Source organism: Brachionichthys hirsutus, chromosome 20, assembly GCF_040956055.1.
Source record: "Brachionichthys hirsutus isolate HB-005 chromosome 20, CSIRO-AGI_Bhir_v1, whole genome shotgun sequence".
Taxonomy (NCBI): domain Eukaryota; kingdom Metazoa; phylum Chordata; class Actinopteri; order Lophiiformes; family Brachionichthyidae; genus Brachionichthys; species Brachionichthys hirsutus.
In genome coordinates, this window is record NC_090916.1 from 9,955,827 (window position 1) to 9,971,991 (window position 16,165).

A 16,165-nucleotide genomic window follows, 5' to 3' on the forward strand; every position below is an offset into this window, starting at 1 on the left:
ATTCTATCATTATTCTATCATCATCATTCCATCATTCTATCATTCTATCATCATTCTATCATCATCATTCCATCATTCTATCATTCTATCATCATTCTATCACCATTCTATCATTATTCTATCATCATCATTCCATCATTCTATCATCATTCTATCATCATCATTCCATCATTCTATCATTCTATCACCATTCTATCATTATTCTATCATTCTATCATCATTCTATCATTATTCTATCATTCTATCATTCTATCATCATTCTATCACCATTCTATCATTATTCTATCATCATCATTCCATCATTCTATCATTCTATCATCATTCTATCATCATCATTCCATCATTCTATCATTCTATCATCATTCTATCACCATTCTATCATTATTCTATCATCATCATTCCATCATTCTATCATCATTCTATCATCATCATTCCATCATTCTATCATTCTATCACCATTCTATCATTATTTTATCATTCTATCATCATTCTATCATTATTCTATCATTCTATCATCATTCTATCATCATTCTATCATTCTGTTTCACCAATCATTTCCTCATCCTTTATTCTATCATTATTCTTGATGAGATCAGAATTTTTATTTTTATTTAAGTTTCTATATAAATGTGCTAGCATAGCGATGTTGGACTAAAACCAGTGTCCAGAGGGGACAGATGCTGGTGCCCATACAGACCAGGTCATGAGACTAGAACCTAGAGAACCGATCCTTGAGCGTGGAACTGCCCACTAACTGCTGAGTCGCTGCGTGAATGTGGTTCTGCCCAGACGGCTCGTCCCGCTCCGTCAGCAGAAATGCATCATGGGAGTTTTTAATTGGTGATGAGGCCCGTCTGGACGCTGCGTAGCTGCAATTCTCCCGCCGTGACTCATGCTGAGGTCGTGTGATGTCATCCTGGGTTCCGATCCTTCGTTCTGCTGCTGCTCGGCGCCGCTCTGCTGTAAATGTGAAACTTCTGTTTACGGGGGCGGGGGGGCAGCACCAGGTCCAGGTCCAGGATCTGTAAGGTGTCAGACAGATGGTTTATAGATGTGACGTTAGCGACCTTTTAGCAGCGTCCGGTCCGACTGTGTGTTTGGACAGAGCAGCGCTTACGGCTGCCAAACAGACGACAGAACCTCCGCCGGCCCGGGAGGAACAGAACAGCGTGATGGATCGGGCTTCTCCGCTACCGCAGCGGCGGCTCGGCTTTAAATACCAGAGGATGGGAACATCTGGTTTGTGTTAACAGGACCTCGAGGGATTTAGCCTGAACTGAAGACGGTGCTACGTCTACGTGTCCACAGAGGCAGACGCCCATTCCCTTCAAGTTCTGGTTCTGGTTCTGGTTCTGAGTGGAGGTGCAGCTCCGGCAGGACCGGCCCTCTGTTTGGACGTGTCACTGCTATGTTGCTAAGTGCTAAGTGTCCTTGGTTGTCTCTCTCTCGACCTCTGTGACCCTGCAGTTCCACGCACGCCACCGAGGAACGTCCAGGTGTACAACCCCGCCCCCAATAGCCTGAACGCGCGCTGGGAGCCCGCCTCGGGCCAGGTCCAGCAGTACCGTGTGGAGTATGTCCCCCTGTTCGGAGCCAGACCCAAGGAGTCCGTGAGTAGCACAGTTATTAGCATCAGACTTTACCTGAGGGCAGGAAGAGGTGGTTTCCATGGAGACCTCAGTCAAAAAGGGGAGGGGTTACTTCTGCAACTGTAAGGTCAGTCCTGCTCGACGAGTCAGGACCTGTCAACCAGTGATCAGGATAAAACCTGAACCCGGGCCTGAGGAACCAGGATGCGGATGGTCTCCTGCACTGATCACATGGCCTGTTAAAACTCATCGGTAACCAGGACAACGAGGATTCTTGGGCTCCGGCCCAGGTCTGTCCGCCGCAGGCCAGCAGGCTCTTGCGTGCTTCCAGAACCCGGTTTGGGGTCCCGTGAGCCAGAAGCTCGGAGACGGGCCGATCCGAGGACCGAGGTGAGTCCCAGAGGTCTGCCGTCAGACGCGGACCTGGACTCTGTTTACCGTCGGACGGATCAGTTCCACGTCCCCCCTCCCCGGACTGTTAGTGCTCGAGGAAAGCTTTGGCACCGGGGGAGACGACAGCATGTGGGAGGAGTTGTGATGTCATTATTTCTTCATATAACACTGACCTTCCCCTCCAATAAGGTGCTGCTTCCAGGAAACATCAACAACGTCTTCCTGGACAACCTGATCCCGGACACGCCCTACTCCGTCTCCGTTTCCGCTCTCTATGCCGACGGACCAGGACCCACAATCAACGGGAACGGAAAGACACGTAAGTCCAACCACAGCGTGAAGACGGGTCCTGGAGACGGGTCCATGGACCACGGGTCACAGCCAGACCAGGTCCTCTCCAGACATGCCGCTACTTTCACCTCAACCTCGAGTCCAAGATCTGCACCTTGATGCACCGTGCAACACTCTTCATCAATCCTGGTTCTCTTCCAATAGTGTGTTGCTAAACCGGGGAAGACACTGATGAAGATGACGGGTCCTTCCTGCTAGAGAACATGTCCTTCCTGCTGGAGAACATTTCCTTCCTGCTAGAGAACATGTCCTTCCTGCTGGAGAACATTTTCTTCCTCTTAGAGAACATCTCCTTCCTGTTAGAGAACATGTCCTTCCTGCTAGAGAACATTTCCTTCCTGTTAGAGAACATGTCCTTCCTGCTGGAGAACATTTCCTTCCTGCTAGAGAACATGTCCTTCCTGCTGGAGAACATTTTCTTCCTGTTAGAGAACATTTCCTTCCTCTTAGAGAACATTTCCTTCCTGCTAGAGAACATGTCCTTCCTCTTAGAGAACATCTCCTTCCTGTTAGAGAACATTTCCTTCCTGCTAGAGAACATTTCCTTCCTGCTAGAGAACATCTCCTTCCTGCTAGAGAACATTTCCTTCCTGCTAGAGAACATCTCCTTCCTGCTAGAGAACATGTCCTTCCTCTTAGAGAACATGTCCTTCCTGCTAGAGAACACCTCCTTCCTGCTAGAGAACATCTCCTTCCTGTTAGAGAACATCTCCTTCCTGTTAGAGAACATGTCCTTCCTGCTAGAGAACATGTCCTTCCTGCTAGAGAACACCTCCTTCCTGTTAGAGAACACCTCCTTCCTGTTAGAGAACATGTCCTTCCTGCTAGAGAACACCTCCTTCCTGTTAGAGAACACCTCCTTCCTGTTAGAGAACATGTCCTTCCTGTTAGAGAACATGTCCTTCCTGCTAGAGAACATGTCCTTCCTGCTAGAGAACATCTCCTTCCTGTTAGAGAACATCTTCTTCCTGTTAGAGAACATGTCCTTCCTGCTAGAGAACATGTCCTTCCTGCTAGAGAACACCTCCTTCCTGTTAGAGAACACCTCCTTCCTGTTAGAGAACACCTCCTTCCTGCTAGAGAACATTGATGGAGATGCCATGTCATCAATCATCATAGCAGGACGGAGTGGCAAATAAATCTGAACTAATGATTTCAAGAATAATTTCATCAAACCGTTTACCTGTAGCAAAACATGCTCAATCCCACACAGGCTGATCGTTAGCTTCAGGCTAACTTTAGCCCTGCTACAGCTAAAAAAGACGGCAGTGCTGGTTAGCCCCCACCAAATACAGAGCTACTTGCTAACGTTAGCATTAGCCACCTAGCTTGGATCAACATGTGCACCTTTCCAGTAAACACAGTTAATATTGAGCCGGTCGTTTGTGGCGACGCTGTCCTCGAGACGTTGTCCCCCAGGATGACATTCATTTCCAGAAAGTCTGTGTTCTTGTTCCTCGTGTTCGTTTAGCGAAGTTTCTCCATTTCCTGAGACGGGAAGCCGGTGCGGTGTAGCCGTGTTAACCCCGTGTTAACCCCGTGTTAACCCCGTGTGTTGCTGCAGTGCCGCGGGCCGGTCCCAGGAACATGCGTGTGTTCGACTCCACCACCGACAGCCTCACCATCGGCTGGGACCACGCCGAGGGGCCGGTGAGGCTGTACAGGATCGGCTACGCCGCCGCCGCCGCCACCGAATACGTGAGTGCACCGTGGTCAGGACCACGTCCGTCGTCCTCCCTCCCTCGTCCTCGTCCACGCTAACGCACCAGCGCTAGCCGGGACGGACGCCAAACAGTTCAGCTTCACAGGGACGGACCAGATCGGACCTGCGTGGGAACACAGAGCAAATCACAAAGTGTTGATCCGGTCTGGATCCTCGGTATCGGGGTGTCCAGTGGGTTCCAGCCTCATTAGCGCTGATGGGGGTCACACGACAGAGGTCACAGGACAGAGGTTTCTCGAGGTGGCGCATCGCTCCCTGTGACCTCTGATAATCTGGCCCAGTGTCCCGTGAACCTAAAGGAAGACCAGCGATGACTCGGTGGCGTTTCATCCTCAGGCGGTTGTTCCTGGGAACAGAAACAACGCCATGCTGCAGAATCTGGACCCGGACACCGCCTACAACATCACCGTGGAGGCGGTCTATGCAGAGGGTCCTGGGGGGTCTCTCACCGGGAATGGACGTACAGGTGAGGCAGGTTTTGTTTAGCGGACAGGAGGAACTCGGGTCCACTTCCATTATCAGATCTGTCCTGGGACCAGGTCCAGTCCTCATGTCCTTGTTTTATTTTATTTTAGAAGGAAAGTTATTCACCAGTGTCTAAGGTTAAGGGTTAAGGGTTAAGATTTGGATTAGGTTTAGTGTTAAGCGTTATGGACGCAGCGAATCAAGTGACCCAGAACAGATGACCCAAAGACCCTGACCCTAACCTCCTGAGTCCGGTTCACTTCCCCACGAGACCAGCAGACATGTTGTTTGGTCAGGCTGCTGTTGACTCGTGTCTCGTCTTTTGTAGTCGGACTGTTGAGTCCAAAGAACCTCCACGTGTCTGACGAGTGGTACACCAGATTCAGAGTGTCGTGGGACCCGGTGGACGCTCCTGTCCAGGGATACCGACTGACCTACTCTCCTACAGGTGAGGCGACACGTCGCAGCAACACAATCATCTTTATTCAAACAGCTAATGCTAGCACGTGTCACCTGAGGAAACACCTGGTTGAACACTGTAGCTAACGTTAGCATGCCTCACCTGAGGAAACATCTGGCTGAACACTGTAGCTAACGTTAGCATGCCTCACCTGAGGAAACATCTGGCTGAACACCGTAGCTAACGTTAGCATGCCTCACCTGAGGAAACACCTGGTTGAACACTGTAGCTAACGTTAGCATGCCTCACCTGAGGAAACATCTGGCTGAACACTGTAGCTAACGTTAGCATGCCTCACCTGAGGAAACACCTGGTTGAACACTGTAGCTAACGTTAGCATGCCTCACCTGAGGAAACATCTGGCTGAACACTGTAGCTAATGTTAGCATGCCTCACCTGAGGAAACATCTGGTTGAACACTGTAGCTAACGTTAGCATGCCTCACCTGAGGAAACACCTGGTTGAACACTGTAGCTAACATTAGCATGCCTCACCTGAGGAAACATCTGGCATGATTGATCTTCAACTGAGATTCTCTGTTTGAGGCTGAAACAGTTCTGATAGGTTCTGATGTTGGCCCCAGAACATGCCGATCTCTGGAAATGGGGGCACTGACTCCAATCCAGGTCCACTTAAGAGGTTCCTCCTGAGCTTTAGGCTTGGTGACGTTTCTGGAATGAGGCCTTTGGGTCAGGACTGTCCCGGTTTCATTCCTTCAGGGTTCTGAACCCAGGGCCTCCGGGGTTCTATGGAGCCCGTTGACGCGGTGCTGATCTCTTCCAGACTCAACCACCAACCAGCCCGTAGACCTCTTTGTCGGTGACGTGAGCTCCTACACGCTGCACAACCTGCAGCCCGGGACCACCTACGACGTGGGCGTGGTGGCCCAGTACGCCGGCGGCATGAGCGCCCCACTGGACGGACAGGGAACCACACGTACGCACACACACGTCTTCAAGGTGTTTCTGTAGGTTTGATCCGTTAAGGTGAGCATCTGTGTCTACCTGCAGTCTACCTGAACGTGACCAATGTTGAGACCTACAACCTGGACCACGACAAGTTCTGCGTCAAATGGACCCCTCACCGGGCGGCCACGTCCTACCGCATCAAACTCAACCCTGCAGACCGTAAGTCCACCAAAACCCTTTGTCACCTGAGCAGCAGGTCTACCTGTGAGGTCAGGAGATCCTCAGGGGTGTGGTAGGCGTGGCATGCTGCTGCAGGTGAACGAGGACCAGCTGGTGATATCATATTACCTTTGAGATGAGACTGAGTGTATATTATGGGATATACACTACTTACGGTCGCCACGGCGGCAGCTTCTTTGACCACAACACGGTGGACCAGTGTTTGACTTGTTTGGGGGGGGGGGGTCTGTCAGACGGTAGCAGACTGTTAGTGTTGGTTGGTTAGTGCTGTTAGTGCTGTTAGTGCTAGTTAGTGCTCTTAGGGCTAGTTAGTGATAGTTGGTGCTAGTTAGTGCTGTTAGTGATAGTTAGTGATAGTTGGTGCTAGTTAGTGCTAGTTGGTGCTGGTTAGTGCTATTAGGGCTGTTAGTGATAGTTAGTGATAGTTGGTGCTAGTTAGTGCTAGTTGGTGCTGGTTAGTGCTATTAGGGCTGTTAGTGATAGTTAGTGATAGTTGGTGCTACTTAGTGCTAGTTAGTGCCGTTAGTGCTCATAGGGCTAGTTAGTGATAGTTAGTGCTATTAGGGCGCGTTAGTGATATTTTGTGCTAGTTAGTGCTGTTAGTGCTAGTTAGTGATATTTTGTGCTAGTTAGTGCTGTTAGTGCTAGTTAGTGATAGTTGGTGCTAGTTGGTGCTGGTTAGTGCTATTAGGGCTGTTAGTGCTAGTTAGTGATAGTTGGTGCTAGTTAGTGCCATTATTGCTAGTTGGCGCCATTATTGCTAGTTGGTGCTAGTTAGTGCTAGTTGGTGCTGGTTAGTGCTATTAGGGGTGGTTAGTGCTAGTTGGTGCTAGTTAGTGCTATTAGGGCTGGGTAGTGCTAGTTGGTGATAGTTAGTGCTATTAGGGCTGGTTAGTGCTAGTTGGTGATAGTTAGTGGTAGTTGGTGCTAGTTAGTGCTATTAGGGTTGGTTAGTGCTAGTTGGTGCTAGTTAGTGCTGTTGGTGATAGTTGGTGCTGGTTAGTGCTGTTAGTGATAGTTGGTGCTAGTTGGTGCTAGTTGGTGCTGGTTAGTGCTAGTTGGTGATAGTTAGTGCTGCTTAGGAATGGTTCAGTTCTTATATTCAGGTGGTTCAGAGTTAAAACAGATCCAACCACAGATCCTGCAAGCTCAGTGTTCTCCTCATTGATTAGTGTCATGGTAGCACTTACCTGATCACATCCTGATTTGGTTGATTGGTTAATTAACTGTACTCTCCGCCTGCAGAATCCAGTAAAGGTCAACACGAGGTCACCATCCCCGCCGGTCTGCCTCAGTACTGCTTCGATGGACTGTCCCCTGACGCCCTGTACACCGCCACCGTCTTCGTCCAGACCCCCAATCTGGAGGGCCCAGGAGTCGGCGTGCAGGAGAGGACCTGTGAGTGTTAGCTTACAGCTAGCAGAGGGTTAGCATGCTGCTGAGTGTTAGCTTACGGCTCAGGGACTGCAGGGGGTCAAACCAGCAACCCTCCGGTGAGGAAACCACGTGAATAACGTTTAACAGAAAGCTAACGGCAGCTTGTCGCTGTTCCTCCTAGTGGTGAAGCCGACGCCAATCCCAACGGTCCCGCCCACCCCCAGCCCTCCTCCCACCATCCCGCCAGCATGGGAGGGTAAGTCCCGCCCAGCCCAGCCCAGCCCAGCCCACACTTCCGATGTTCTGATTGGTCGTCTTTGGTCACATGACACCCAACGTTCTGGTTCTTTGTGAACCCGTGTGATAGCGCTAGCGTAGCTTAGCCGTCCTGCGTTACCTGTGACATCACTTGTCCCGCCTCAGTTTGCAAAGGAGGCAAAGCAGACGTGGCGTTCCTCATCGACGGCTCCTGGAGCATCGGCGAGGACAGCTTCGCCAAGGTCGTGCAGTTCATCTCCAGCATCGTCGCCGCCTTCGACCAGGTCGGCCCGGCGGGAATGCAGGTGCGTCTCATCACATCCTCGCCTTTCACGCTGAGCTCCCTGCTGAGTCAGGTGACCTTCCACGCAGGTGTCGTTCGTGCAGTACAGCGACGACGCCAAGACGGAGTTCCAGCTGAAGACCTACCGAGACAAGGGCGTGGCCATGTCTGCACTTCACCTGATTCCCTACCGAGGAGGAAACACCAAGACAGGTCCCGCGGGGGGGGCAGGGGGGGCGGGATACGCATCGCTCACACCCGACTGGCTTCCTGACTCGCTTCTCCCTGTCGGGCAGGAATGGCGCTCAGACACACCTACGAGAAGACCTTCTCTCTGGAGAACGGGATGCGGAGGAACGTTCCCAAGGTGATCGTAGCCATCACCGATGGACGCTCTCAGGACGAAGTGAAGACGAGCGCCGCCAAGCTGCACCTCGCAGGTAGCAGGCTGCTCCGTCTCTGCCTGCCCGGGTCCTGACTAGAATCTGTCTCGAATCTGGGTCAATCCTGTCCCTGTGTCCTGTCCCTGTGTCCTGTCCCTGTGTCCTGTCCCTGTGTCCTGTCCCTGCGTCCTGTCCCTGTGTGCCGTCCCTGCGTCCTGTCCCTGTGTGCCGTCCCTGTGTCCTGTCCCTGTGTGCTGTCCCTGCGTCCTGTCCCTGTGTGCTGTCCCTGTGTCCTGTCCCTGCGTCCTGTACCTGTGTGCCATCCCTGCGTCCTGTCCCTGTGTCCTGTCCCTGTGTGCTGTCCCTGTGTCCTGTCCCTGTGTCCTGTCCCTGCGTCCTGTCCCTGCGTCCTGTCCCTGTGTCCTGTCCCTGTGTCCTGTCCCCAGGTTACAGCGTCTTCGCCATCGGCGTCGCTGACGTGGACTTCATCGAGCTGCAGCACGTCGGCAGCAAACCCAGCGAGAGACACGTCTTCATCGTGGAAGACTTTGATGCTTTTGACAGCATCAAAGAGAACCTGATCACCTTCATCTGTGAGACGGCGACGTCATGTGAGTGTGGGCGGGTCCCGCAGGGCGTGTTGGATGCCAGGCCGCCCCTAACCCACTCTCTTGTCACTCCGCAGCGTGTCCTCTGATCTTCCTGAACGGATTCACGTCTCCTGGTAGGACACCTCCGGACACCAGGTGCGTCCACGCCCGTCCTGCGTCCTGCTGAGGTGCGTCTGCTTGTGTCTCAGGCTTCAGGATGCTGGAGGCGTTCAACCTGACGGAGAAGACCTACAGCTACCTGAAAGGCGTCTCCATGGAGACGGGCTCGCTCAACAGCTACACGTCCTACCGGCTGCACAGACACGCCCTCCTGACGCAGCCCTCAGCGTGAGTCTCAGGTCCAGCCCTCAGTTCTGCTCTGGGCCCGCCCCCGGCTCCTGAGCTAGCGAGCGTTAGTGGCAGGTAGCAACAGGTAACGCCATCATCATCATCATCAGCAGTGAAGAGTTTTATCTTGATGAATGATCTGGACCTGGTTCACGGGGGGGTTGATCTGGATCAGGGTGGCTTGTCCTGCTGATGGACATAAACAGATGCTCCGTCTCACGTCCTCCAGAGACGTCTCGTCCAGATGAGGCTGCAGATTTATGGTTGAACCGGGTCAGAGATTTACAGCGGCCTTTGATGTCAGAGCGCCGTCCATCAGAACCTTCAAGTTCAAGAGCAGAACTTTAGCAGGCTTTAAAGCGAGAGAACCAAGAAATGTTTCTTGGTTCAGTCAGTCTGCCTGACCGGCTAGGACCTGGTTGGACCCAGACCTCCTGTGTCCACTAACATGTTGTGTCCTTTGTCTCTTGGACAGAGAGCTCCACCCTGACGGTCTTCCTCAGGGCTACACCATCATCCTCATGCTCCGCCTCCTGCCCGACTCGCCCAGCGAGCCCTTTGACGTCTGGCAGGTGTCCAGCAAAGACCACAGGCCAGAGACGGGGGTCACCGTGAACCGTAAGTCTCAGCCGGTCCCCCGCTGTGGTGGAGGACGGTCTTCTGCTCCATCCTCCTTTGTCCAGCAAACGTCTGTGTTTGTGTCCCAGCCTCCAGACAAACCATCTCCTTCTACAACAAAGACGAGCGCGGCGAGGTCCAGAGGGTTGTGTTCGATGGCGACCAGGTCAAGAGGATCTTCCACGGAAGTTTCCACAAGGTAAGGGACGGATTCGTGGTCGTAAGGCGGTTCTCTCTGAGGAGGCGTGGTCCTTCAGTGAATCTCTCCATCATGGCGATGGACGTGTTCCTGAGTGGGCTGGACCACCAGCTGGGGGGTTCATCTGGATGACGGGCTGTAATATGTCCTGTCTACATCCTGAATCCGTGTTCTGCTGTGTTGTCCTTTGAAGCTGCACATCCTGAATCCGTGTTCTGCTCTGTTGTCCTTTGAAGCTGCACATCCTGAATCTGTGTTCTGCTTTGTTCTTCTTTGAAGCTGCACATCCTGAATCCGTGTTCTGCTGTGTTCTCCTTTGAAGCTGCACATCCTGAATCCGTGTTCTGCTGTGTTGTCCTTTGAAGCTGCACATCCTGAATCCGTGTTCTGCTCTGTTGTCCTTTGAAGCTGCACATCCTGAATCTGTGTTCTGCTTTGTTCTTCTTTGAAGCTGCACATCCTGAATCCGTGTTCTGCTGTGTTCTCCTTTGAAGCTGCACATCCTGAATCCGTGTCCTGCTGTGTTCTCCTTTGAAGCTGCACATCCTGAATCCGTGTTCTGCTCTGTTCTCCTTTGAAGCTGCACATCCTGAATCCGTGTTCTGCTCTGTTCTCCTTTGAAGCTGCACATCCTGAAACCGTGTTCTGCTTTGTTCTCCTATGAAGCTGCACATCCTGAATCCGTGTTCTGCTGTGTTCTCCTTTGAAGCTGCACATCCTGAATCCGTGTTCTGCTTTGTTCTCCTTTGAAGCTGCACATCCTGAATCCGTGTTCTGCTGTGTTCTCCTTTGAAGCTGCACATCCTGAATCCGTGTTCTGCTTTGTTCTCCTTTGAAGCTGCACATCCTGAATCCGTGTTCTGCTTTGTTCTCCTTTGAAGCTGCACATCCTGGTTTCATCCTCCAGCGTCAAACTGAACATCGACTGCCAGGAAGTGGCTGAGAAGGAGATCCAGGCTGCTGGAGGCACGTCCAGCGACGGCTACCAGGTTCTGGGCAAGATGTCCAAATCCATCGGCTCCACCGGGGACTCAGCAGCCGTAAGTCTGCCGCAGCATTAGCATGGCGCTAACATACCTGCGTGCTCTGATAGCGAACACCTGGGGAATACTGACCTCTGTGGCCATGAGTGGGAATTACAGGTCCTCTGGCGTCACATCCTGCTGGACACTACGGGTAAGACAGCCATTAGCTCCTATTAGCATCTAGCCACCTGCGACAGGTGAAACACGCTGGAGTCATCCCAGCTGTGGGGCTGAAAGGGATCAAGGGTCTCTGTCTCTGACACTCATGACTTATTTTCTGGTTCTGGTTCTGGTTCTGTTCTGACAAAGAGAAGGAGAACATGGAGGGCTTGACTGGAGGCAGATGTTTACAGCTGTTTCCTTTCTGAGATTGATGGATTCAGAACCGGTCCAGCTGTGTCTGGATCCCGACACATCGAGGCAGAACCGTCACCAGGAGCTCGTTAGAGCTGCCTGATGTGAGGATCCACGGAACGCGAGGCGACGAGGAGGCGTCCTCGGTGACGTCCGTCCACGTGTGAACTGGACCGAGACCCGTCTCTGATTGGGTTGAGCGGTGAAGGGCAGCCCAGAGACGCTGGTTCCCTGACCCGCTACGCGTTCTGCTCTGTTTCTGCTGCAGTTCCAGCTCCAGATGTTTGACATCGTCTGCAGTTTGGCCTGGACCAGCAGGGACAGATGCTGCGACCTCCCGTCCATGGTAGGAGGACACTCTTCATGTTTTCTAGCTGTCCCCTCTGAGCACCACCTGGACCTCCTGGACCTCCTGAGACCCGATTTGGCCACTGACGGGTTATCTGCATCGGACAGCTGTCCTCTTGCCCGACCCAAGCGGGACACTCAGAGTGGACGTACATTAAGAACAGTGATGTCACGTATCCTGCATGATCCGGGACATCGGAACACAGCAGAACATGTCCAGTAGAACCCCTCCAGCAGAACCCGTCGACTGACAGCAGAACATGTCCAGCAGAACCCGTCGACTGACAGCAGAACCAATCTGTCTCCTTCAGAGGGACGAGCTCAAGTGTCCGGCGCTGCCCAACTCCTGCACCTGCACCTCAGAGGGAACCGGACCACCTGGACCCCAGGGACCAGTGGTAGGACTCACCTGAGCCCACATGAAACCTGCTACTAACGACCTGTTACCTGTAACCTACTGAGTACTATTGAGTTCTACTGAGTACTGCTGAGATCTACTGGGTACAACAGAGTATTACTGAGTACAGAGGTGTACTGCTGAGTACTACTGTCCTGAGCTGTTGGACCAATCAGGTGAGTTTTCATTCCACACATTCAGATCTTCCTTTTCTACCGAGAGGTTCTCCTCTCTGGGTTCTCCTCTCTCTTGGCGGGTTCTCTTCTTTCTCTCAGTGGGTTCTCCTCTCTCCCAGTGGGTTCTCTTCTTTCTCTATGTTTTCTCCTCTCTGGGTTCTCCTCTCTGGGTTCTCCTTTCTCTGAGTTCTCCTCTCTGGGTTCTCCTCTCTCTTGGCGGGTTCTCTTCTTTCTCTCAGTGGGTTCTCCTTTCTCCTGGTGGGTTCTCCTTTCTCTGGGTTCTCCTTTCTCTGGGTTCTCCTCTCTCCCGGTGGGTTCTCCTCTCGGTGGAAGAGGAGGATGTTCTGGTCCCAGAACCATAATAGCCATGAGCAACATCTGGACTCATAAAGTTCTGGAGAGCGTGACGGCCGATGAACCTGCAGCCTAAGGGGAGGAGTCTCCTCGCCCGTCACAGCTTTAAGGGAATCCGATGTTTTTAAACTTTTAAACTCGATCGTTATCCGACAAACGGGTCGCATGACGGACGGAACCGAGCTGATAAACCGTTCAGGAACGTTTCTCCTTTTATTGAAACTCAAAGTTGGACGTGTTCTCCTCCTCCTCCTCCTCCTCCTCCTCCGCAGGGTGCTCCAGGTATCAAAGGCCCCCGAGGTGAGAGAGGAGAGCCCGGTTCTGCTGTGAGTATCTTTAATAGTCATCTGTGTTGTGTTCCGAGCCCGGCGAGTTAAATCTGTGGATCCGACTGGATGGAAACTAAAAAGTCCAAAAACATCTGCCTCCACTTATCTTCCTCCCTGGTGTGTGTGTGTGTGTGTGTGTGGGGGGGGGGGGGGGTCTTCATCAGAGGCTGAGACTCCTGTCTTTAAACGTCCCTGATCCGACCGTCTGTTTACAGGGACCGGTCGGACCCACTGGAGATCTCGGCCCACCGGGGCCCGCGGGTCTGCCCGGCCCCCAAGGACCCAGCGGGCTGTCGATCCCCGGCGAGGCGGTGAGTCTAAACGCGCCGGATCAGGGGAATAAATCGGGTCTCCGGAACCACGCCCAGCCGTCCCGGTCACTGGTGAACTGGGACGACTGGGAGGACAGACCAGAGGCAGCACAGCTGGTCTCATCACCTCCACCTGTGATTGGCTGTCAGCTGGACGTCCAATCAGTGGAGACTTCAGTCAGGCTCAGGAAGACAGTTCAGTTTAAGTCTAATAATCAATAATCAATAATCAGCCTGGAATCTGGTGATCGCTAATGAAGGATTGATCAAAACGGAAACTTCCTGAACGTCATTCCAAACATTCCAGGAGAGTTGATTCCTGTGATGTGTCTCCAGGGCCGGCCTGGACCGAAGGGGGGACCCGGAGACTCCGGCTTACCTGGGCAGAAGGTAAGTTCCAGCCAGCGTTGGCGATCAAAGATCAAAGGCAGAAGAAGACCTCTGCCGACGGGATGAGACGTCTCCTTGTGTGCTTGCAGGGTTCTCCTGGTTCTGCCGGAGCCGTCGGTCCCATCGGACCAGCTGGGATCAGGGTGAGTGTCTCCCGGTCCCTCAAACCTGAGCCGCATCACTTCAGGGTTTCATGTCTGCTCTTGTATTCCCAGGGCCCCCCCGGAAAGGAAGGCCCGAGCGGACCCCGAGGCCCCTCCGGACCCATGGTAGGACTTTGGACGGGATCCATGCTTTATTGATTAGGATCATACCTATCAGATCCAGAATGCTCTGACCTTCTTCCTGTTGACTTGCAGGGCCCCCGAGGACCTCATGGAGCACCAGGAGGTCCAGGAAAACCAGGGAACACGGGGGAACCCGGCGCTCCTGTGAGTGTCCTCTCTGTGGCTACGGCGTCACCAAGCGGGTTCCTGATGCCTGAACCTCTAACCTCTGCTTTCAGGGTGCTGGAGGTCCGGCGGGAGAGAAGGGTGAGAGGGTGAGTAAATCTAGAAGTATTGATCCAAACCTTCGGTCTCCAGGGACCCGTTCCTGAATCCAGAACCCTGCATTCAGGGACTGGAAGCAGCTTTCAGGTCAAAGGTTAGGGTTCTGGAAAGGAACCACCTGCCCAGACAGGATGTTCAGGGTGAAGGAAGCACAGCATGATGGGACATGTAGTGTTGACACCCAAGCGATGACGGATCAATACGTGAAGCGATCAGAGGAATGACCAGAGCTGCTCCTGACACGATTTAAGATTTGTCAAATCAAAATCCCGGAAAATCCCTGTTGATGGACGTCCTCTGTGATCCACTTCCTGTTGATGACGTCCTCTGTGATCCACTTCCTGTTGATGGACGTCCTCTGTGATCCACTTCCTGTTGATGGACGTCCTCTGTGATCCACTTCCTGTTGATGGACGTCCTCTGTGATCCACTTCCTATTGATGGACGTCCTCTGTGATCCACTTTCTGTTGATGGACGTCCTCTGTGATCCACTTCCTGTTGATGGACGTCCTCTGTGATCCACTTCCTGTTGATGGACGTCCTCTGTGATCCACTTTCTGTTGATGGACGTCCTCTGTGATCCACTTCCTGTTGATGGACGTCCTCTGTGATCCACTTTCTGTTGATGGACGTCCTCTGTGATCCACTTCCTGTTGATGGACGTCCTCTGTGATCCACTTCCTGTTGATGACGTCCTCTGTGATCCACTTCCTGTTGATGGACGTCCTCTGTGATCCACTTCCTGTTGATGACGTCCTCTGTGATCCACTTCCTGTTGATGACGTCCTCTGTGATCCACTTCCTGTTGATGACGTCCTCTGTGATCCACTTCCTGTTGATGACGCTGCTTCGTCCTTCCTGTCGTTCCTCAGGGCAGCTTCGCTCCTCAGAACATGATGCGGTCCCTCGCCAGACAAGTTTGTGAGCAGGTCGTGTCCGGTACGGTCCCCCTTACGTGTCCCCCTTACGTGTCCCCCTTACGTGTCCCCCTTGACCTCCAGGATCCTTCCTGGTGCTGCCGGCCCGACGCTGACGTTTCTTCTTCTGTTGCTGCAGCACAAATGACCCGGGTCAACGCGCTGCTGAACCAGATCCCCAGGGGCGTCCACCGCAGAAACACGCCGGGCCCCCCCGGACCTGCCGGCCTCCCCGGCAGCCAGGGATCCCGTGGAGAGCTGGGTCCCGCAGGAGTGAATGGTTTCCCTGGAAGTCCAGGTTTACCCGGCCAGCAGGGTGAGACAGGTAGGATCAGAGGGAGGAGCTTAACGGACCAGTACCGGGACCACTAGCGTTTATTGGGACCGTCCCAGGAAACTAACGAGGCTTAGCGTCATCTGTATGGAGGCCGACGCCCCTGGTGGGTGGAACCAGGGGTAGACCCGCCCCTTTTGGACTGGCTCCACGTCACATGACCAGTATCACCTGATTGATGGAATGCTGTGTTTCCTTCAGGTCCTGCAGGAGAGAAAGGAGACCGAGGACTGCCAGGAGTGGGACAGAAAGGATCAAGAGGACCTCCTGGTGCGTCTCCCTCCTTCCTCCTCCTGCTTCCCTCCTTTATGCCGCTTTTATTTTGAAGTGCTTCCTGCTTGATACTTGGCAAACGGAAGTTTGGCGGATGAATGAAAACGAAACGTTCCGATGTTCTTTCTACTTGTTCTCCAGCAGCAAGGAAATGTTCTCTAGCAGGAAGGAGGTGTTCTCTAGCAGGAAGGAAATGTTCTCTAGCAGGAAGGACATGTTC

The 16,165-nt window shown here is 52.9% G+C and overlaps 1 protein-coding gene across 1 annotated transcript in view; it reads left to right on the forward strand.

Annotated features, from left to right (window-relative positions):
- Window positions 1–16,165, forward strand: part of col12a1b (collagen, type XII, alpha 1b) — a 49,426-nt gene that overhangs the window by 30,639 nt on the left and 2,622 nt on the right. Inside the window, exons 43-72 of the mRNA XM_068754137.1 lie at window positions 1,468–1,610; window positions 2,172–2,301; window positions 3,898–4,031; window positions 4,393–4,522; window positions 4,850–4,969; window positions 5,765–5,917; window positions 5,992–6,108; window positions 7,375–7,527; window positions 7,688–7,762; window positions 7,930–8,069; window positions 8,137–8,260; window positions 8,344–8,487; window positions 8,877–9,041; window positions 9,116–9,154; window positions 9,230–9,368; window positions 9,844–9,986; window positions 10,076–10,185; window positions 11,067–11,225; window positions 11,833–11,910; window positions 12,224–12,310; window positions 13,112–13,165; window positions 13,384–13,479; window positions 13,816–13,869; window positions 13,959–14,012; window positions 14,085–14,138; window positions 14,229–14,300; window positions 14,375–14,410; window positions 15,294–15,360; window positions 15,478–15,663; window positions 15,874–15,942. Coding sequence (XP_068610238.1) covers window positions 1,468–1,610; window positions 2,172–2,301; window positions 3,898–4,031; window positions 4,393–4,522; window positions 4,850–4,969; window positions 5,765–5,917; window positions 5,992–6,108; window positions 7,375–7,527; window positions 7,688–7,762; window positions 7,930–8,069; window positions 8,137–8,260; window positions 8,344–8,487; window positions 8,877–9,041; window positions 9,116–9,154; window positions 9,230–9,368; window positions 9,844–9,986; window positions 10,076–10,185; window positions 11,067–11,225; window positions 11,833–11,910; window positions 12,224–12,310; window positions 13,112–13,165; window positions 13,384–13,479; window positions 13,816–13,869; window positions 13,959–14,012; window positions 14,085–14,138; window positions 14,229–14,300; window positions 14,375–14,410; window positions 15,294–15,360; window positions 15,478–15,663; window positions 15,874–15,942 — 3,225 coding nt within the window. The remainder of the gene's footprint in view (window positions 1–1,467; window positions 1,611–2,171; window positions 2,302–3,897; window positions 4,032–4,392; window positions 4,523–4,849; window positions 4,970–5,764; window positions 5,918–5,991; window positions 6,109–7,374; window positions 7,528–7,687; window positions 7,763–7,929; window positions 8,070–8,136; window positions 8,261–8,343; window positions 8,488–8,876; window positions 9,042–9,115; window positions 9,155–9,229; window positions 9,369–9,843; window positions 9,987–10,075; window positions 10,186–11,066; window positions 11,226–11,832; window positions 11,911–12,223; window positions 12,311–13,111; window positions 13,166–13,383; window positions 13,480–13,815; window positions 13,870–13,958; window positions 14,013–14,084; window positions 14,139–14,228; window positions 14,301–14,374; window positions 14,411–15,293; window positions 15,361–15,477; window positions 15,664–15,873; window positions 15,943–16,165) is intronic.